Source organism: Python bivittatus, unplaced genomic scaffold (assembly GCF_059951505.1).
Source record: "Python bivittatus isolate LINGU-HERP-01145 unplaced genomic scaffold, Pbiv_v1 ctg000330_np1212, whole genome shotgun sequence".
In the NCBI taxonomy this organism is placed as follows: Eukaryota; Metazoa; Chordata; class Lepidosauria; order Squamata; family Pythonidae; genus Python; species Python bivittatus.
In genome coordinates this window covers 55,816,616-55,840,042 of record NW_028277058.1, presented here as the reverse complement: position 1 = coordinate 55,840,042, position 23,427 = coordinate 55,816,616, and the positions used below count along the sequence as shown (strand labels likewise).

At 40.0% G+C, this 23,427-nt stretch overlaps 1 protein-coding gene across 1 annotated transcript in view; it reads right to left on the bottom strand.

The window, feature by feature from the left end:
* Positions 1-1,661: 1,661 nt before the first annotated feature.
* Positions 1,662-23,427, bottom strand: part of ST8SIA1 (ST8 alpha-N-acetyl-neuraminide alpha-2,8-sialyltransferase 1) — a 67,896-nt gene continuing 46,130 nt past the window's right edge. Inside the window, exon 5 of the mRNA XM_088141353.1 lies at positions 1,662-7,397. Coding sequence (XP_087997479.1) covers positions 6,929-7,397 — 469 coding nt within the window. The 3' untranslated portion in view covers positions 1,662-6,928. The remainder of the gene's footprint in view (positions 7,398-23,427) is intronic.

Below are 23,427 nucleotides of genomic sequence, written 5' to 3'. Positions count from 1 at the left end.
TAACAGAGTTGCATTTGGAAATCTGAATTTTAATCACATGTGATAAGGCTGTATGCTCAATTCCCAATATTAATTGGTTCATAATATGTTGCGATTCAGCCTGGATGGGAAGGAAGCCTGGATCGAATCATCTTCTGCAGACAGGATGCAAAGCCATGCCTGGACCTTTATTTCTCCATCTGTAAAATGGGGCAATTGCAATTTGCATTTTTGTTGTTGCCAAGACAAAATTCCTTCAAGTTGAGCTTGACTCAGGAATACATCCATGCAGTTTTCTTGGCAACCTATAGAAGAGGTTTGCTATCATCTTCTTCCATGACATGTGTGTGGATGTGTATATGTGTATGCACAGACACACATTACACACACACACACACACACACATAAATCAAAATAAAAATATGCCTGCCTAGTCCACACTCCTGGAATTCCCTTGAGGCCTCCAGTCCAAGTTCTGACCAGGACCAATCCTGCTTAGCCTCCAAATTAAGGTCAGTCAGGTGCAGTTATCAGCTGAAATTGCTCATACAAGCAAGATCAAGTTTATGCCTTAAAAAGCTTAGTACCAATTCTCCAAAGTCAGGTTCTATGATTTTTCTAAGACCCTTCCTAACTCTGTTGAGATATACACTCATATTTAATGGTAACGTATGCCCGGATAGTCTTAAATTAACTCAGAAAGACTAAGTAAAATACATAATACTGAGCTTCATCTTGATTTAGACCAAAAAGGTATAATTGTAATAAACAGTTCTGGTAAAAAATTTGCAGTCCCATACTCAGTTCTACTGATTCCCTGTGGGTAGAGATGCACATCTGGCACTTTCCTAGCTGCAGAGGAAGCTTTGTGTGTGCTAAAGTTACAAACAAGAGATTGCGCGCACACTGTCTGCCACAGAACATGCTCTCAGCTCTTGTGGACTGCAATAGGAATGTGCTAACAAATTAACTCCTCCATTGAACTGAATGGGAATAGCTCAACTGAACAGGAACTACATGCGAGCATCACCCTGAATTTTGCTGGGACAGCAGGTTCCTCGTTCATGACTGCTCTGGGAATCAAGGCATCTGTCATCGTCAAGGTTTCCCTAGTGGAACTGTACATCAAAGGTGGAGAACCTGTGAGTCTAGGTTCACATGCAACCTTCAAGACAATTTTTTCTAATAAGAATTAGAAGAAATTATCTTGAAGATTGCATGCGAACCTAGAGTTCATTTCAATAATATTTGAGTTGAGGTTAGCTCAAATGTCTGGTAAAAATACCTGTTCCTACTGCTTAGAGAAGGAAGGGAAGGGAAGGGAAGGGAAGGGAAGGGAAGGGAAGGGAAGGGAAGGGAAGGGAAGGGAAGGGAAGGGAAGATATACTGTACTTCAAGGAGTCTTTTCCTTGAAAAAAAAGAACGCCCATCCTTTACATACTTTGAATATGGACCCAAATGTACTGGAATAATTACTGGAAAAACCTGGATTCAAAGAGAGTCCTATTGGACAATATCTTCTGAACACATACAAAGAAAATGCACATTTTTCCTTCCAGGAATAGTCCCTTGACTCTCAGGAAGGCCAAACTTGGGGATCTCCTGACTGTCATTCCATTGCTCATGTCCTCCTTGGAATTATGGCTGTAAAAGAAATCCCTGGGACCAGCTCTGGGGTTGGAAAAGAAATAGGGGAGCCACAAAATGTCAATAATGACAAGCAGATGGATATTTCAGGGACACGTAGCTCCTCGGTCTCAGATTTTTGGAAAAAGGTTCAAGCAGCTCTCAGAGACCCTGCCTTAATGAGTTTGCTAATCAATGAATGCTAATGTTTTGCCACTCACTTTCCAGGATTCTCTTACTCAGTTGACCATGAACCTAACTAATAAGAAACTTTAGTGACTCTTTCTTTCTGGCTTGCAAGTGTCTGTGCATTCCCTTTGCATGGCTAATATATTTTCAGCAAGGAAAAAAAAAGACGCGAAAGCTTTCACATGTATGAGTCATTCAAAATATTGGCTTTCAGTCGTTCGTATCTTACATTCTACTCAACAATTTATCAATAAACTTGAGTTTTTATGATGACAGAAATACAAAGGCTGTTTTTACCCCCCAAGAGAGACATTTACAGTATATTTTTCTTTATAGGCATTCTGTTACTACATATTAATCCTTTATAGTAAATTTCCAGGACTTAAAATTTCAGTGGTTTATCCTGCGTCCCCCCTAGATTACTTCTGTGTTGGGCTGGTGGTACATGTGAACCAAGTGAGACCCACTTTTCCAGAATCAGTAAAACCTGACAGCCAAAACTAAAAGCTTTTTAAGTATTGAGAAATCTAGAGTAATTCTGAAACTAGATCCTTATACATGCCGATTGTAAAGAACATGGCTTTGTTCCTCCCACATTAAAAGAAATAATCCCCTTAATCTTTTAAAGAGCTCCCATAAGGGTTGTTTTATTTTTCTAGCTATCTTTTGAACCAAGGTTGACTGAAAAAAAAAATCAATTAAGGATGACTCTCAAATTAATTTGAATAAGAAGTTCCTCAGGTGATTGCCTGTTTTTCGTATCTCCAACCAGACTTCAGAACATCCCCATTCTGAACTGTGCAACTGAGCAAACAACAGATTGGATAATGGGGCAACATTGTCTATAGACAATTATTTCCAGAGTGTATTTTGGAGATAAAACTGAGATTTCTGAAGTTATCTGCTCTTCAGTTTACTTTTTCATGCCTCTCAATGACTATTCATAGCCTGAGGTGGAGCACTTATAATTCTCAGATGCCCCCATTCTAGTAACATGTGCTTGTCTCAAGGCTTCTATTGGGCTAACCACTGATTGGACTTGGATCCTAGCTAATCAGGGATCATCTTGCACATCACATCTGACTACGAGAAATGCTACACAGCCAATCCAATGTTGCCAAGTGAAGAAGTCAAAATGCTTACTAAAAGCAAAGATAGCCTTACATTTATTATATGCCAGGAAGTGTGCCCCATATTGTAAACGTTTTCTCCATCTTTGCAGCTTCCTGAAGTTCACTGGAAGGGTAACATGGAGTGTCAACTTTTCTCCACCTCCAGCAATTTGGCCCAAGATTATTCTGCTGTTCTAACTCAGAGTAAAACTGAAGTATAACTTCTTATGAAGTTATTTTGTCAGAAATAGGGTTGGAGCCAAACTCAGACTGAATTAAGCCAACCATTTATGGAATAATGATATTAGTAGCAATCATTCTTTAAGTAATTTTTGTCAACTTAAGCTTCTAATCTATATGAATTTCTTAACAAGCTGCTTCTTGAGGGACCTGATTTTGGCACCCAGCAAGCATGAATCCTGGTGAGCCGTCAATTTTTCAAATATTCTCAAACATTCCCATCAATTTCTCAACTGTAAAATACCCAATGTATTCCAATGAAGTAAAATGTTAAGTACCAATAAATATTGAAAGAGTTACTTTCGATTAATGGGTTGGACTACATCAATTTTTAATTTACTAAAAATGCATCTTAGATTAATTGCTTGGCTTCATTAAAAAAAAAAACCCCTCCTGGAGATGTTGCAAATCTGTCAGTTCAGCAAAGCTGGCAAAATCCTGTGGCGCTTTAAATTATTGTCTTTGATTACTTTTGATATGTTTGGAAAAGCAAAAGCTACGTTAATCACTGTTAAAGTTCAGCTATGCCTTACCAAAGAGATGATCCATTCACATTGGAGGAACAGCCATTTATAAGACATACTACTACGACACGTAGGTGGGGCATCAAAAAATACAGTTTGAAACTCTTCTTTTATTTATAAGAAACTCATGCAGGATTAGTTAAGAAAAATGAAGCACATTTTAGGCAATCACCCAGCTCAGTATTGATCAGAGCTGCATAAATAGGCATATGAATAAAACAAATAGGGTTTTTTTTAGTTAGAAACCCTCCAGTATTCTTTTATTATTATTATTTATGAGGGTAACAGCCATAATATTTATTCATCTATTTCAATGATTTCTATGGCTGCCCATCTTGCAACAGTGACTCTGGGAGGCATACAAAGATTAAAAACCCCATGCCCCTTTTCTATGTGGGCTTGACGTTGCATTTGTGAAAGGGACAGAGTTCGTGTTGTGATTCTGCTTTTGTCATTATGATAAAATGATGCTTCTGGTGGAAGGGGATGCAAGATGGCCGTACTGAAGAGGCCTCTTTTGGCTAGTGGGGCTTCTGGAGGGAACAATCCAAAATCCTTCACTTCTCGTTTAGAAGGGAGGGGGAAAGTCTGCGCTATTTTATAAAGCCGCTTCTGAAGAACATCTTGCAGAAAGTTTCATCAAAGCAAGCACTCCTCTGAAGTGTTGCTGAGCTCTGGTTCAATAAATACTTTGGCATCCACCAAACATATTCAAGATTCTCCATTTCACAGAACAAAAACTGGAAAAAGCCTTTTATTTTTCCAGCTCAACCCCTGATTTCCATGTAATTCATGCAAATAATCCGTTCTTAAAGTCTTATACTTGGGAAAGGAATGTTTGATATGGTCATGTTTCCAGTGTGAACAATTCACTAATGCCTTTTCTTAAAATAAATGAGGAGAGAAATGCAAGACTACTTCCAACGAGATTTGCACAGCTCTCCCCACTGGTGACTTTGGTCCAGTTGAGACTTACACATTATTTTGCCAAAAGGTAATCTCCAGTCTTGTCCCATATCTTCTCAGTGCACCTACAAAGTTCACAGCTATAGTTTTAACAAATTCTGTGCTAACTTCAGCATTCTGGAGTTGGGAGTGTTGAATTTCACAGATCCCTGTTTTAAACTCTCACATTCAAAGGTAGGAGGTAAGACTAATAATACTGGCATTAAGTACAAATTATGCTCAGAATTAGATCATATTGGACTAATCCAAGAATCACTTCTGAAGCTTCTATAGATCAAACTGAACCATGCAACCCTTCTCATCCAGTGATAACCAGTTTTTGATATTTCAGAATAAGAGGGTATTCTGAGCTTCCACCAAATTTTTTATGGAGATTGAATGACTGTGTGCCATCAAGATGGTGTTGACTCTTCATGTCTACATAGATTGATTTTCTCCATAATGATCTATCTCCAACTTGGTCCTTCAAGTCTTCCAATGGTGCACTCATTGCCACTGTAAGAGTCCATCCACCTTATTGCTGGTTCTCCTTTCCCAGCATCAGACCTTCTCCAGAGAGCTAGTTTTTGTACATAATATGTTCAAAGTAGGATAATTTGAGCCTGGTCATCTGTGCCGTGAGTGAGAACTCTGGGTTGATTTGTTTGATGATCCATTTCTGTTTGTTTTCTTGGCTGTCCATGGTATTAGTATTTACCAAAGTTCAAAAGTGTCAATATTCTTCCTATCTTGCTTCTTCAAAGATCAACTTTCACTTACATAGAGTGTCATAGGGAATACCACAGCTTGCATGATTCTGATTTTTGTAGGAATGGATACATTACAGCATCTGAACATCTTTTCGAAGGCCTTCATGGCTGCTCCACCAAGTGCTAGTCTGTGCTGTATTTCTTGACTGCTTGTTCCTTTACTGTTGATGGATGATCCTAAAAGACAGAAGCTGTCCACCACTTCAGTAACTTCTTTGTCAATTCTAAGGCTGTTTCTTTCTACCTGTTGTCATTCGTTTGGTCTTCTTTATATTTTAGTCCCATTTTTTCACTGTGCTCCTTGGCTTTTATTACTAGAGTTTGCAGATCCTTTGCGTTTTTGGTTATCAAGCTAGTATCATCAGCACAGAGCAGGCTATTGATGCTTCTTCCTCCAAATTTAAAACCATGCTCATCGTCCAACCCAGCTTCCCTTAATATATATTCAGCATATGGGTTCAAAAAATAAGGAGAGAATATACAGCCTTGTCACACTCCTTTGCCAATCTAGAGCCAGTCTGTTTTGCTATGTTCTGTCCATATTAATGGAGATAACAGAAGTTGAAAGGTACAACTATTAGCACATGCCCTTGAGTTGAAACTTCTGCTTTTCATAAGGGCAATGCAATGCATTTAACTAGTCCTGGAATGTATGATGAAGTCCTCATTTGCAAAGATTATATGTAACTTTCAGACATCAGAGAAATGGCTCCAGTTAAAGAAGAACCTATGGAATAGGTTGGCTTCTTTATCATCAAGCATGGACTGAATATTTTGATATTAAAACACCAGCTCATAACTGCTTCCAGTTTCATTTTGCAGTCTCAAATAGGACAGGCTTTAAATGACCAGGAGTGACCTTACCCTTCTGAAACAAATGCATTTCATCTCCGCAGATCTATGTGGAAGAAACTAGACAGCTGTTTCATAAGAAAAATCTGGCTAAAAACATTAACATTTGTTGAATTTTTTTAAAAAAAATTCCAGTTTATGCTACAAGATTTGTAGAATACCACTGTTGAAATAAGTTACTGTTTTCTTAAAAAGGAGGAGGAGGAGGAGGAAGAGGAGGAGGAGGAGAGAAAACTGGCCTCTTCGGCTATACTTTCAATATTTTCTGAAGGAAATGTGAGTAGGTAGCTCAGGTACCTTTCAAAAATCCAACTTTGGGAACAAATTAAAAAATAGCGAACAAAACACATCCCCCAAAATTTTGGGAATCAGATGTATATCTGAGCAACAGGAAGTACTCAGTACTGTTGTTGAAAGCCCTTTGTAAACTCACTCTTCAGTCTTATTTAGAACCTTCCCAATGGACATTTCAATCCTGCCATTTTGCAGAATAATATTCACCAGGCAGTTCACCCATCACTGCTATAAAATCTAAGTCTTCAATTCACCTTCAAAGTGAAGTCCATGCACATTTGTTAAAAGGTTGGTTCATTCCCCCCCCCCAACATTTCCTGGTTTGTTCTTTATGCCGACGGCGAATTAATCAAACACCGGCAGCCATTACACAAAGTTCCCATCTTGTAGAGCAAAATCAAGAGTCCTCACAACGTTCCAGCTGCATTCGCAAGACACCTCTTTTATGGAGAAACCACAGTTGTAAGAATTCCTCTGGCATGGCATGGAAGCCCGAATCTGGCAAGACATTATCATAGTAATGGTGACTAATGTATCGCCCATGGAGGTCCATTGAAAAAGGCCAGAAACCATAAATAGTCACTTCTTCACAAAGACCAAGAGCTGCACTGACCAAGAAGAGGCCTGTTGAAAGCCGTTTACCATGAATTCCTTTGCTCTTCCAAAACTTGCCAATCTCCCGTAGGAAGTTAGGGTTGGCGAAGATCACAGTTTGCTTGGCTCCGACATCAGTGAGGGTGTAGTACACTCGGAGAGAAGGTTCAGTTCCTGTTTTCATTGAGAAGGCTGGCATATAAATGTAGCTCTGGTTGTAGACTTTAACATTGTCAACAAATGCTTTTCGGGACCAGAGAAGATTCTGGAATCTGTTCCGGGAAAAAAAAAAAGGAGAGGGGTGAGATGGTAGATTACCAGCTATTCAAAGCATACAGTACTATGACAAGTCCAAAGAAATAATGACAACAGCAACTCTTCAAGGTTACTGAAGGTTTGAGGTCTTGCTGCGACTAGAATCAAAGCAATAAGCAAACATGTTAATTTAAATCAGTGCTGGTGGTAACTCTTGGAATTCTGAGAGGATGTCATTAAGCCTCCCATAAAATGGCAAACACAGAAGTGTGACCAGGTACCAAATGCCTATTTGCCAGAAGGCAGATACTTCCTGTAGCTCTCAAGGAGGGTTTTTGCAATCTCAGTTTATCACCTTCTTCTTCCAGGTATTTTTCCAGGTGAAATACTGGGTTGCAGGCACCCCATAATTTTTTAAAGAATGCCTCCCAGGAATACGAATGAGGCTGGCATTGGGTTTTGCAGCACGCTAGCTTCTAATTTTTGAATCGAATCGAAACAAGGCAGGATGGCCTGGCAGATGCCAAAAGTGATGTTTGCAAGCACACTGGCGCCTGTGAGTGCCCACTGATTGCCACACAGCTCTTAAAGGCTGAACTTAATTTGAAAATGAGAAGGAGCCCTAAATGAGCTTTTTCATCACCAAAAACAATTTAATTTCTATTTTTCTTATTTCTCTGGTACATTCATGTTTTCCTTTGGTGGCCAGACCCATCTGCCCTCCTATTTGTACCCATCACATGACTTTGCTGATTTTGCTTTGTACAAAAGAGATGACAAACAATGGCTGGTGTGGGTCTTCCGGGCTGTGTGGCCGTGTTCTGGAAGTTTTGTTTCCTAACGTTTCGCCAGCATCTGTGACCAGCATCTTCAGAGAGCAGGAGCACAGACAGGAGCAGTTCTCTCTGTGCCCAGAATGAGGTGACCCTTTTGTGGGTATTTATAGAGATCTGAGGGGGGATTGGGGGTGTGTGGTGGGGGGGTTGGGGGGTGTGGGGTTTGGGTTAAGGAGTGGCTGCTTGTTTTGGTGTCAGAATATGTGTGTATCTTCCTGGGGATTAGGCAGGGTTTTTTCTTCTATTGAGTTGTTAACGAGTGGCTGCTGGGGGTGATTAGTATGTTCATTGGGTGAGCTGCTCACACATCCTGGTGGTTGAGCTGAGTTCGTTGACTTTTTGCAGGCTGTATTTTTCAGGATTGGTAGCCAGGTTTTGTTGATTTTTAGACTCTCCTCTTTTTTATTGAAGCTGTGCTGGTGTTTGTGAAACTCAGTGGCTTCCTGGTATAGCCACTATACCACTTCAATAAAAAAGAGGAGAGTCTAAAAATCAACAAAACCTGGCTACCAATCCTGAAAAATACAGCTTGCAAAAAGTCAAGGAACTCAGCTCAACCACCAGGACCTGTGAACAGTTCACACAATGAACTTGCTAATCACCCCCAGCAGCCCCTCGTTAACAACTCAATAGAAGAAAAAACCTGCCTAATTCCCAGGAAGATACACACAGATTCTGACACCCAAACAAGCAGCCACTCAGTAACCCCCCACCCCCCACCCCCCAATCCCCCCTTCCACCCCCTCAGATCTCTATAAATACCCACAAAAGGGTCACATCACCCTGGGCACAGAGAGAACTGCTCCTGTCTGTGCTCCTGCACTCTGAAGATGCCGGTCACAGGGCCCGGAAGACCCATACCAGCCATTGTATGCCGGCCGTGAAAGCCTTCGACAATACAGATGACAAACAAGTTTAAATAAACATTTGTTTATTTAATGGTTGCCTTGAATAATGATGTACATCTTAACCTCACTGGAAAAAAACAAAAAAAAACTTCCATTCTGCAGAGTTTATAGAAATGGAGAAAGCCATCATCCTAGTTCTCATGCCTTTTGTAGTTTTTGCCTTTAATCTTTGGTGTGATAGATCTTTTGGGCTTTAATAAATGAGTTTCCAATGGCCTATCACAAATTCTTTCCTCATTCTCCATTCATATAATGTGCCATTTAGGCAGATGAATCTCAACAGAAGGAGCTAAACTTGAAGCATCCATAAGTGCCAACACTGTCAATAAAGCCACAGGGTTTCCTGAAAAATGGATGCTGTTCACAATCCAATTCTCCAAAGCAAAATGGATAATCGCATTTTCAATAGGCACTAGTCCCAACTCAGCAGATGGGCAAAACACCAACAGCTTAAAGAGAATTCAAGACTATGAGCCCCAAAAGCTATAGCCTGATAGCCTGAATTGTCCCACAGATTATATTCACCCAACATGCTAAACCCTAAACCTGGATTAAGGAAATGCCAATCCTGCCTTTACATAACATTACTGTGTCCAAATAAATCATACTATAGCTTAAAGACCGAGCCATCACATCCAAGCTGCAAGAATCCAAACAACAACAAGAACTCCAACTTTTTGCTGGATGTGGCCTGGATATCTCTAAGTAGTCTTACCAAATTAGGGCATTGTTCAAAGAACATGCTAAGAGCTGAATTTCCCATTATATCGTGATTCCTATTTTAGTTTAATCTGGTATATTCTGTGAGCCCTGCCCTTCAGTGGTAATCAGTGAAAATGAGAAGTGACTTATTTTGGAGATTTCAGAGTTTTGGACTACAACTCCCACAGTCCCTTGCCATTGGACATGATCCGAAGCCTCAAGCTCCTGAAGGATACTGAATTGGCTAGCTCTGGTAGCACTGGGGGAAGCAGAGATATCTTCAGCTGTTCCTCATCTTCCAGTCATCTTTGAAATGGGATTCTGTTCCTATTTTAATATTGAGATAGAATTTATCTGTGTCAGTTCCAGGGCTGTTGGACCCAAGAAATACAGCTCTTGTTCCTATTGTGTCTTCTTTCTGAGATCAGAAAGGCTTAGAGGGCACAGAAGGAGCTTTTGATATCAGGTTTCATTTCCGAAATTGAAGTTCTCTCTGTGACCTCAATAGGGGAGTCCTGATGCATCCCAGGGAGAATTACAATCTTAATAAAAGTTGTGCTAAGATGGGAATTACTTCTTTCCAATGGAAGAGAATATATGTAGCTCAGGGTTGAACCGTTCTTGGTGCTCTCCGAGCTACTATACATAAACAGGCAGCAAAACCCACACTCACTGATGCTGATGATGCTACCTAGTTGGGTAATGAAATGTCTGCAAACAAACAAGCAAGATCAGAGAGCACCAAGAACTCCACAATTGCTTCTTTGCTTGCATGGCCCTTGTCACATGAAATGTGTCGGATCAAATTTAGCAATTCAGTTTTAGGGACAATATGGAACAGTAAATGAGTTAGCTGGTGGGCTTATGGTAATTATAATTCAATTCCATATCAGGATAGTGCCAGGCCAGAGAAAGTTGCTTTCTAGCCATCTCTGTCTACCCAATCAAGAATTAAAATTTAAATTAAGAAAGAGGAAAAGTGCGCTTTACTTGATGAGAGTACAAATATATGAAACCAAATTAAGGACCCATATAATTAATGCAGGGTCTGCAGCAGTCTAGAAAGCAATGGGGCCAAATTTTCCTATGGAAATTCCCAAACATGACATGTTTGCCATATGTGCGTCTTGATTTAAAGACAGCTGTGATTTATTTCAAGCTTATAAACCATTGTTTCTGTCCTACATTTTTAGTGTTTTGAACTGGTGACTACAAGTCAATTTTTTATTATTTTATTTAACTTCAAAAACATTACAATTAAAATTTCTTTTTAAAAATGTAGTAGTTTGTGGTATTATACATAAACTGAATACCAATATATATTACTTTCATATTAAAACTATATTGCTTTAAAAAGAAATCATATCCATTGCATTAAAAAACTCATATGCTGAAGAAAGAGACAGAAAAAAGCCTATACTAAACTATTTAGAAAAAAGAGAGACGAAACAAAGGAGAAAAAGCTCTAGGAAATAGGGAAAAATGAAAAATATCACTAGCAATTAATCTAGAAACTTTAAAAAAAGAGCGAAACATGGAAATTATATCCCTTTCTTTCTCTCTCTCAATAGCAGATGTCAGGCTATTACATTATATAACTTCCTTCGATTTTTGTCAATGTTGTGATTCCATTTTTAAACAATGAATTGAATCTAGACCGTACAGAATCACACTGTCTCGTCTTTCCTCTCTGAGAATTAAGTGTTAACAAATTTCATTATAGTAATTTTTAGAATCCAGGATACGCACATTTTTTCAAGGGCTGCAAGTCACAGGCCCAGACTGGCCAGGTTCACACAGCATGTTACATTAGGATTATTTTGGGGGGGGGGGGTGCCATTGAGTCATTCTTGACTCCTGGCAACTGCTTGGACAAGTCCCTGATATTTTCTTAGCCACATTTTTGGAAGTGGCTTGCCACTGTCTTCTTCCTAGGGCTAAGAGGGAATGGCTGGAACCATTGGAGTATTCTTTGAGCATGGTATGCTATGAAATATAACAGATTTTTAAAGCCAGCTTTAGGCTTGATCATGTTGTAAGAATACAACCAAGGAGAGGTGGAAGAGGCATACAGCACTAAGAAAAGGATAAGAATTGCTGGGGAAATAAAGCAAAAAAAAATGAGATTAGAAAAAATATTATTATTATCCCTCAAATCCAATTTAGAATATCATTGGCTTGGAAAGTATGGCTAAGAATATATCTGTATAATGAATTGGATGAAGAAGGGTATGGACACGTGAAATGATGCATGCCTTTTCTTTATATAATAAAGCCTTACTGCCACACATATTTCGAACTTGACATGTTTTACTTCTGTGCAAATGCTATTTTCTGAGAAAAACCTGGATTCAGGTTGGTGGTCAGATAACATCCCATTTCAACCAGTACAGCATCTGGTCCTTCAGATACTCCTGGGTTCACAAACACAGTGATGGAACTATTTATTTTCATCATACGCCTTCAGAGACTCAGGCTGCATTTAGCTGTAAAAAACAGATTAACTGTCATTCCTCAGTTTGATTTCTGGCATTAACAGTTCTAACTGACATCCACCCCTAGCCTTTATGTGAGCCTAGTACAATTTATAAAAACTGGTGATTTCTGGGGTCATGTTTTTAGCCATTTCATGTCCCCACCACAGCTGAGACACAACACAGTTGAGGAAAATATATTTCCTGGTGCAGATTTGAAGGACATCATTTGCAATGATGATGAATATGTAGGAATCTGTCCCTAATACTGTGGGATTAGACCAGCCTTTCCTAGTCATTGTTGTCCGAGCATGACCAATTGCCATAACATTTTTGTTGGTTCATCTTAGATTAGAATTGCAATTCCTGCTCGTAACTGGTTATAATTACCAAAGAAAGCAACAGATGAAGTTTTGCAATCTGGTTGGAAGTCATAGCACAGTCCAACTCCTTGTACATTTTGTACCTCTATTAAATCTCTCCAATACAAGTGTTAAATTTTCCCCCCTCCCCGTACTCTTAATACAGTAAACGTATGGGTAGTCCCTGGGTTAAGAACACCTGGTTTAGGAATGACCCATAGTTAAGAAGAGAGCCTATTGTAGCAAAATTTGAGTTAAATACACAATGATTGGAGTTAAATACACAATGGTTTGAGTTCATTACTTAATACTACTTATACAGTATTATACAATAATGCTATTCTGGCTTATATACAAATTTGACTTAAGGACAGACCTTGGGAACGGAACTCGTTCTTAAACTGGGGAATATCTGTATTCCAAAATCTGTCTGATCTGTTCTCTTCCCTACAATTACACCACTATCCAAAGTAGAAGTTCCTCAGGATACTGCAGAGGAGAGAAACTGTGATATACAAACAATCTCATTTGGAGAAAAAGTCACCTTAGATGGCCCGACCTCCTCAGAAATGCAAGAACACTCTTTTGCTGCAGAGAACAGCAGCTGGCAGGCTGGTCTCCTCTCTCTGCATTCCCTTCTATCTGCCCATTTAAAAATTCCACTGTCAATCTAGGTCACACTGCAAAATCAAAACATGGCCTTTCTGTGGCTTAGACAGTTCCTAAAGAAGCTGCAGAGATGTCTGGAAAACATGTTAAGTAATTGTTGATTCAAGACAGAAGATAAAAACCTAGGCAAAAATAAACTCAGCATGTGGCATGAATACTGTCACAAAATCACTGCTCTAAAGACCTGCCTATCGGTAAAATGACTCATGTGGGGGCATTTGAGTCTTCGAGGAAATGCTGGTCGACAGGGCTGTAGCTTCCTAGCAACAGGGGACTCGGACCTTGATCTGAAACAGCAGCACAAGCAGTGGCCTAGCACTGAACATCCATTGTTAAGAATTGTCTGGTTAATTAAACTACTTGCGTCGAAGTCTTTTCCAGCTAATGGAAGCACTAGACCCAGGATGTGAGGTGGCACCATGTTGCTTTTTTGGTATGAAGAACCTCTTAAGATAATCCAAGCCACCTGCATAGGTGAGAAGGCAAGTATGGCCCAAGATAATTCCTTAGTCAACACTAGAGCATCTTCCATTATTTTCATCTATTTTCTCCACTATCAACTAATGCCTTCAAGTAAGCACAAACAGTATTTAATCCATTTATCCACCCACTCCTGTCTTTCCTAGTTTTTTGCCTTAGGCTGTTAACACAGCCTAACACTCATTTACTACAGAAACTGTTAACACTACAGCACGGGGACTTGGTTTCCACTTGCTTTGTGCATTCAACTTTTTCCACTCATATTGGCTCCGTCTCTGTTCTAATTCTCTGTTGCTCCTTGGCATCCTTAAGCTCTGTAGAATACTTTGAGTACTATTTCTGCCCTACTCACTGCTTCGTACAATTTTAGAAAATCCAAATGAATTCTGCAGTTCTTCAGTAAAAGTGTTCTCTGCACACATTCGAATGTGGTATCTTTAGAAGTCATGGTTGTAACTTCATGGTGGAGTATAGTCTGTGCCTGAAGAAAGGCCTCACATTCAGGTTGTAGCTAGAAATCAAAAGAGCCATGTTTTAGCAAGGAACAAATTCTAATACTAAGATCTATCAGGTAGGTCAGCAAAGAAGCTTCCATCATTGAGAGATCTCCAGTAATATAGAGATTGAGATTCCCAGAATTCTCAGGGTCCCTCCCAGCTAAGAATTCTGGGAGATGCAGTGCTACCACTAGTTGGAGAAGGCTGAGTTTGTAAACCCAAATGACAGTTTCCTCAGGCACTAGAGCAAATGGTTCCCAAAATTAGCTCCCAAAATTAGCGCTTGTTGAACTTCCCCATTTCAGTTCCCTCTGAGTTCTGCCACCATAAGTTCCTTTGGCCGATTTCGGTAAAAATGTGTGAATCAGGCAAAAAGCAAATCTTGCACAAGAACGTGTTTATATATATATGTGTGTGTGTGTGTGTGTGTGTGTGTAAATAAATAAAACATAATATATATATATATATATATATATATATATATATATATATATATATTTGCAAGTACTTGCATCTACTTGATAATTTTTCAGTATATATTGCATTTTGGTATGATGTAACATATAGCTGAATTAAGGAATTCACGGCCACCAGATTGTGATGGTGGTAGAGTGAGGATAGGCACCAATTTTGATTGCTTTCAGTGAGCCTAGGGAAAAAATGGGAAGCTCTCTAGATCTCTTGAATCACATGTGAGATAAATACCCGTTTCTAATAAGCAACAGCCTAAGAGGATATCATCTTCCGATCTGCCACCCGTTGTTGCCTGATCTAGCAGGGCTGTTACTTTAACATAATCCAGGACGTCTGGATTCATGGGACACCGGCCCTCCACACTCAGTAATCAGCTAACAGGCCTCAGCAGGTTAAGTAAATTCTTAATTGCAAATCCGAACCTGAAATATCTATGAAGAAGATCAACTGCTATAAAATATAGGAAGAGAGAGAGAGAGAATATTGAGTGTATGAGTCCCCAGGGTTTAAATTCTAGGTTTCTTTCTCCTGCCTTTTCGTGTTAACAGATTTTTGCTGTTCTCTTCACAGACTGAACTCCGGAGGGCACTGGGCTGTTTTTACATAGTGATCTTGTCGGTTCTGAGGTTCTTTGCTTCCTGTATTACAAAATTCAACCTTTACACCTTCTAGTCTAATATATTACTTCTATCAGCACTTTTCTTCATACAGATGCAATGCATTTTTTTATTTTTTATTTTAGGGATGCACAAAACAGTCGACACATGAGGCATTCTGTGCATGAAGCAGCTGGCCTGGCTTGCTCTGTACCCAAACTGAAACATACATTTCAGGTGTTTGGGGGATGTGCATGGAATGAAACAGAGCTGTTTGTTTTATGCAGCGGTGACTGGGGATAGGAAAAGGCCAAAGGGATCAGTGGCTGAAGGGAAGGAAGGTGCTGAAAGATGGGGGGACGGAGGAGGTTTCAGCAGGCCAGTTGTGCTGAGAAAATTAATGGACAGGCTGGTGAGTCACACTACAGTAAGGCCTTGGCAGCAGTGATAGCTAATAGGAGAGAAGACACTGGGAAGATCGGGGGCCATGTTGCATTAGGACAGTGTTTCTCAACCTCAGCAACTTTAAGACGTGTGGACTTCAGCTCCCAGAATTCCCCAGCCAGCCATGCTGGCTGGGGAATTCTGGGAGCTGAAGTCCACACGTCTTAAAGTTGCTGAGGTTGAGAAACACTGCCTTAGGATGTTGACAGTGGTGATAGCTGAGGATCAGGAGGGAGGGAAGGCATGGGAGATATTGGAGGAAGGAGACAGACCCATGATTTTCTCCTTTCATACTAAAGGGAAACAAGTTGTGGGCAAATAAATATACATACACTGTTGCACACACATACAGGTTCACAGCAATGCAGCGGACGTTTCTCAAGGTACATCCATGGCACTGGGCAAGCCTTTGCCTCATAACTCTATGGTAAGAGCTCTCTAGGCCAAATGTCCTCCAACTGTCACGTGCAAAAACTCCTGGAGAAACAGCTTTCTTCTCAAAAAGGGATTTACAGTAACAGGACATCTGAATGGCCCCCAACCAGCCAGAGAGAAGCTATCTTGCTTGGAAAGCTTGCAACAGACAGAGTTCTGTTCCCACCAGGAAGACATCAGAAGCTGACAACCAGCCAGGAAACAGATAATGCAGTGGCAAAGGGAGGAGCTTGGCTGCGTAAGAAAGCAACAAAGGAATCTTCCCAAATCCACTATTTCAAATCTCTAGGGTTCCTAGATCTAGTTAGAGTTTCCTGTTTCTCTTTGCTTCCATCCAATGGTTTTACAGATTTTTGCAGCCCAGATCTAGCAGCCCTAAAATCCCCAGCTTCTGCCATGATGCACAGTTCTCACTTCTTTCTTTAAAGGTCTGCTTCACGTGCAGAGAGAAATACTACTACCTTTTAATTAAAGACTGCAAAGTAGCTACAGACTATGAAGGAGAAGAGCCATCCAAGGGAAGGTATCTCGGCTCCAGAAAGACCAGTGAAAGTAACTCAATGGCCTCTGTAGATGTTGTACCTTCACCAGTGGTGAAGACTGTGCTGTTGGTTTAAAGGGCTTCCTAGGTCTGTAATGGTGTCGGCTTCCTAGGTCTGTGACATATCTACCTCTATATTTTCTTCTTCCTTGTTCTTTACCCTCAAATTTCCCTGTTTTTCCACTGTCATTCCAATGCATCTCAGCATTGCTGCATCTTTCCCCCACCACTGAAGACGTTACATGTCAGATGAAGCTCAACTAAGATTGACCTTCATCTGGCCACAAGTATGGGTAGCTTAAAATCATCCTTTTTATACACTCCTCAAGACTGTGAAATGCCTATATCTCAATGCGTACTGTGAATCATTGTAACTAGCCTTATCCCTGATTGCTGTTAATAGCTTATCCACTTGACCACTCAGCACCTGTAAGTCAAACAGGACTTCTCAGAATAGGTTGCAACAGTGAGCCCAGAAAAAGATGCAGCTTCTTGAGGATGCCAACAGGTAAGGTGTCTACACATTCTCCCTGACACCTTTTTGGCTTTGATTACTGTCAAGGATAATACTTGGACAAGGAAGGCCTGCAAGAAGAGAAGGAATTAGGGACATTCCCAGTCAGGTTTCCAACCAATTTAGCCCCTGTCTTTGCCAACCCCAGTCCACGCTGGCATCTGGGGTGAGTGGCAAGGGGAACCAAATGACAAAATGTGCCCCATGATGCAAAGTCTGCCCTTTGGTATTAGTGGCATGATGTCATATACACATCATGTAACCGACAGAGTTTGGGCCATGACATCATGATGCAGAGTCTGTCATTTTGATGAAACCACCAGATTCTGCAGACATCACTGCTAGTCCCCCCTCCAGTGACTTCCAGCGTGCTAAGTCTTTATGGCTTTAGCCCTTTCCTGGGAGAATGAGGCTGTTTTTGAAAGAGTGGCTGTTCCTCCACAAACCCAGGAGGTATCTCAAGCAATAGATTACTCCATTGCTTCTCAGCCCTAAAATGCAATGCCAAATCTTTTTAGTGTTGTTGCCAAGAACATAATGGGTCAATGAAGTTATGGGGCTCAATCTCAACTTGAAGATTTATTTTTATGCAGTCTTGAGACTTAGTGGGCAGCCCCTGGCAGGGTGCTTCATTTTGGAAGCGGGTGGTGCTATGCACCAAGAGCTCCTGCTCACAGTTGTCTAACAACACAAACTACAGGCCATGACAGGCACAAATAACCTGACTCCCCAAAGCTGCATGTCACTCTCCAACCTTCGAGATAGCTTCCAGAGACTTCCAGGAGTCTCAACCAGATTATAATTTTTAACGCAACCGAATGTGAATTGCAGAACAGGATGCTTGGATGTCCCCAAAATATATCTTAACAAAACAGAGATCACCGATAATAGAAAAATCACCCCCAGAGAAAGCAAGACAGCCAGGAAATTCAGCAAGGGCTACTCTTCAGTTACAAAATTATAACCTCATCCTGTACTTCAATGAAGAAACAGATATAGTATACTTTGAAAAGATGAAGTATCTAAGTACAGGGAAAAGACCGCATATTTATAGAAACAGAACCATTCTGCAGGTTGTGCCAAGGAACTCTTCTTCCGCAAAAAAACAACCATCAGTTGGCTTTATTTCACAAATAAGTACTAATGCACACACCATAGTGCTTGCCATTTAAAAGTTAAATGCAGTAAGGAAAATAAAAAATGGATGGGGGCAGAAAAGAAAACCTGGTGGGTTTATATAGCTGAGTTGTTAATATTTTGACCAGTGTGAGGGGGGAGACTGCTTACACTTTTAATGTCCCATAATACCAACAAGCAAAGGAGTGCAGTATTTTTACAGTGCCACAGAACAGCATATTTAGACCTTTTTGGACCAAGGGCCACACTGCAGGACACCCTGGAAAAAAATAGCTGAGGAGAGGACAAAGAACTGGCCAGGATAAAAGCTATTTTTGCTTTAATTTACATTTTAAAATAATTCCAATTTAATTTACTTAATTCAATACAACTGATACCTCTTTCTCCATGCATTACATAGTTTTCTCCTTCGGTCCAATGAAACATCAAACTCCAATAGCAACCCTGGAGATACTTGGGAGGGTCACAGCCTCAGCTTGGAGACTGGGAAGGGAAAAGACTATCAGGCTTTCAAGATTGAGGTCAGTCTTTCAAGGTAGGACTCCATGAGAAATCCTAGAGCTCTATGGATGTAACAGAATCTCGAAAGCTTGATAATGTTTTCCCTTCCTCCCTCTTCTCAAAGTGAATCAACATGGAGACACCTTAAGTTTCTTTCTAACACTTTTTTTCCTTTCCTGGGCTTAATTCACAAATTGCTAACTGCTAAATTCCTTTTCCAAGTCTTCTTGGTTTTCCTCTACCTGCTTCCAACAGCAGCTGGAGGCCTGGTTGAGTAATGCAAAGGATGGGCTGGACATTTGGGGGTGGGATGGTAGGGTGCAGCTGAAATATGGCAGCGCTGGCACCAGTCCCATCTCATCTTTCATTAGACCTGGTGGGCTTCAACCTATCCTGCAATTCATCAGCTCAAGATTTTGCAGGGGGTTTGAATTGTGAAATAAATTCCATGTCCCGCTGTCTGGGAGTTGGGCATAATCCAAACACCTCTTTCTGCAGGGAATAAATCTTGGTTCCCTTTGTCTGTAAGCTTGCCAAACTCTGTGAGACTTTTGGAAAATCACATCCAGGTAGTTTATATCATTTTTTAGATGCTGAAAAAGCAGGATTCCAGACTATAATAATGCAAAGGACCTATAATTTCCTAAAGACCCTATAACCAAGACAGGCACAGACATGAAATGAAACTTTACAAATATAGATGATGACTTCATTTCTTACCCAAAGATAACAGACTGTGAATATAATAGAGAGTTTCAGGTTGCTTGTTTTTAAAGGAGGAATATAAACACGGGTGCTGCCTCAAAATGATGTTGTCTGCAACGTCAGAATTTCAGCCTCTCCATTGCATTCTGTTCCTCCCCAATCAATTTTCGATTGTCAATTAGGCTGTTTTGGACCCTTGTTTGTTTAGGCAGGGAAATTATTTAACTTGGGGCAGGGGGGAACTTCCCTAAGTGTGTAATACATCTCTATATGAGTGGGCTAGTTTTTGTTTTTGGTCTTTTTTCACTAGTCTTAATTGAAGCCAGTGTTTCTTAAAGTGTGAGGGGGTCCCCTAAGACCCTCTCAGAGGTCCACAAAATCGAAATTATTTGCCAGATATTAAAGGTATTTGCATACAGTTAAAACAATGTCACTTTTCTCATTATTTTTCATTCGTTCAAAAAATAAAGGTTTTTCATGAGAAATATTTTAACTATATTCATATCTAACGGGTTTAATATTGTTATTTTTACATGATTCAATAAATATCCTACAAATGGGTCTATTGTCATTTTTGATACAGTAAACATTGATAAATATAACCCATACAAACTAAAGCTCTTTGGGGATCCTCCATAATTTTTAAAAGTGGGAAGGGATCCTGAGAGCAGAAAGTTTAAGAAACGCTGATCTAAGCACTAAAATTGGGGAAAGGAACAGCCAAGATGACTTCTTCAAATTAAATACTCACAATGATGAATGGATGCAACAGTAATATTCAATGGAACTCTATACCCAGGGAGACCCACCTGGTCCCTTCTCCATTTTAGGATGGCTTTTTCCACATCTAAAACTCCTGTAACACCTATATGGCATGGGACCTGGGTACCTCTGAAACTGCTTATTCTGGATAGAATCTGCCTGACCGATCCTACCCAACAGGAATTGCCTGATGAGGGTCCCCACCTATCAGGAAACATCATGGGAGGGATCTCAAAAGCAGACACACTCTATGGGGGCTTTCCTTCTATGAAAGTTTGCTCCTGGAGGCGAGAGTAGCTTCTTCCTTCATGAACTTCTGTAGGCTTGTAAAGACCTGGTTATTTCAGAAAGTTTTGGAGGATTCGATGGTCACTGTGACCCCGATTGGGACGTTATGCTATGAATGTTACACTGATGCTGTATATGGTTGTTTCACACAGTAAACTACATGAATGAATGAATGAATGAATGAATGAATGAATGAATGAATGAATGAATGAATGAATGGGGTTTAATCTAATGAACTGCACACATATAATAAAGCAATAGGCTTTTATCCTATTTTTACTGTATTTTATATTGTTTTATTGTATTTTAATATTTATTGCTGTTTTATTGTGAACCATCCAGAGTCACTTTTTATGAGATGGGTGGTATCTAAATCTGAAATATAAATAAATAAATAAATAAATCTTGTATGGAAAGTTGACATATGAGCAGGTGAGTGTAGAAAAGTAGAGTGCTAAAGAGGATGGTCTAAATGTAACCACATTGTAAGCCAGCCCCCCCCACCCCCACAGTAATACATCTATTTGTAACAGATCAGGGGGATGCAGAGATTGGATTCGCATATTATGCTAGGCTAGATTTTGACTAAGTGGTGTGTACCTAGTAACTCTGGTTTATCAACCATGGTTTATTCTTATATTGCATGGGAACTCCCTCTAAACAAACCATGACCTACTGTAAACCAAATCTTAAATCAGTGTTTTTCAAACTCAGCAACTTTAAATGTATGGACTTCAACTCCTAGAATTCCCCAGCCAGCATGGCTGGCTGGGGAATTCTGGGAGTTGAATCCACAATTTTAAAGTTGCCAAGTTTGAGAAACACTGCCGTAAATGAACAACCTATGTCAACAGTCAACATCAGTTTCCCCAAGTAATCATGGTCTATGATTCTTTAGCAAGTTTAATTCAGCACCTTTCAATGCAATGTCCTTAAAATGTGCTTGCATCCAGCAGTATAGCATTTCATAAAGAACAGCTGGCATGCTTTCAGATGGAACAGACTACACATACTCTTCAATGTTGTTAATTTGAAATGCAGCTTCTGCTGAAATGCATAATTTGAGTCCCAGGGAAGATACGTCAGTACCAGGAGAAACAATAATTACCATGGAAAATAGCACTCTATCACCGTGTTACTATGGAAATCTTTTTTCCCCCCCTGGAAGACTGAAAAAACAATTAAAATTGGGTGGAATATTTTTCTGATGTTTTTCTTATTTTTTTAAAAAAAAATCTTTGGTTTAATCCTTCACATAGTAAAAAGAAAAAGAAAACCCAAGGAAGCAAAATTTCACCTTGAGGCCTAAAGTAGCAATGTCAGATGAATGCCAGATGAAATAGTCCAATAGTTTAATCCAGGATAGGATGGTTTCTGATTTCCAAATGTTCTCTCTTTCAAAAACAGACACACACACATGTAGTTCAGCCCCCTAAATTCTTTTTTCTGGTAAGCACCAAAACCCCTTGTATATAAACCTTAATGCAGACTGAACACTGTTACTCACTCACTCTCCCTAACCTGGAAACAAACATAGAAGTTCTGGCTCCATGCATAATTTTGATTATTACCTCATCCATTTTTGTATCCTTGTCCTGCCTGCTATTTATGTCTTTATCTATTAAACTGATGCCTCTTTTTTAGCTTCTGTAAACACTCCGTCCTCTTAGTCCCTGGTTCATCCCTGCCTGGGTTAGGTGTTCTTCTTTACCTGAAGAAAGGTAGTGTTCCCTCATTTGGTTAACAAAACACTGAACACTGCATACATCCCCAACATTAACTAGTGAGGGATAAGAAAGGCCCTTCCCCAGGACTTTTAAAAGCCATTGCTGATCCCAGCAGATATAAATGGCCATAGGTCAAAAAGAACTTTTCTGCCAACCCTACTGAGCAATTTACACAATTGCTCCTCAGAAAAGAAACATGGGTGGAAAAGAAGGGGATGAAAACGAGCATCACAATAACGGGATGCAAGCTCCAACTCCCGAGGTCCATGCCTGCAACATCAGGATAAGATGCAGAGCTTGTGTTATGACGTTGTGCTGCTTGTTTTGTTATTGTGGTAGAGCTGTTGCATTCTGGAGACTCCTGTGGAAGGTAACTTTGAGTTGAAGGGGACCAGCCTTTCTAGTATCCAATGTAGAGCATGCTGTACTCAAAGCTTTCTTCAGCAGTTTGGTTGAGTCCTTTGATCTTTTCAGCAGAGAAAAACGTTCTTTCCTCTGGGTGCAGATATTCGATTGTTATATCTTCTCCAGGGCATCAGAGGCTGCATCACACCAGGAAAAATATGATCTCACCACTTAGTTTAACACTGTCTACAATATCCACATGCTACTTCTGGACTGCTTCTTGGCCCCATGCCCCCTCAATCAATCAATCAATCAATCAATCCATTGTTGTGACCCCAGGTTATAACATTACATAGGATAAAAAAGAATGAAATTAGTAAACATAATAAAAGAAAGAGAAAACAAAAAAAAACAAAGAAAAGGCATGCAAGAGAACTGAGTTAAGAAGGAACCAATACTAAAATCAAGAGGTTAAACTTTTCTAAGTTTAAAAGAAAGCACAACAAAGGTAGCAACAGTTGGAATCCCATCCACAAGGAATTAGTTTGGTCATTCAACATCTGACCCTTTGAGTTTGTTTGTCATCAATATTTTGCCAGATTTCATTGTAGATAGTGCAGTAGAGGATGTAATGGGCAGAGGCGCTGTTC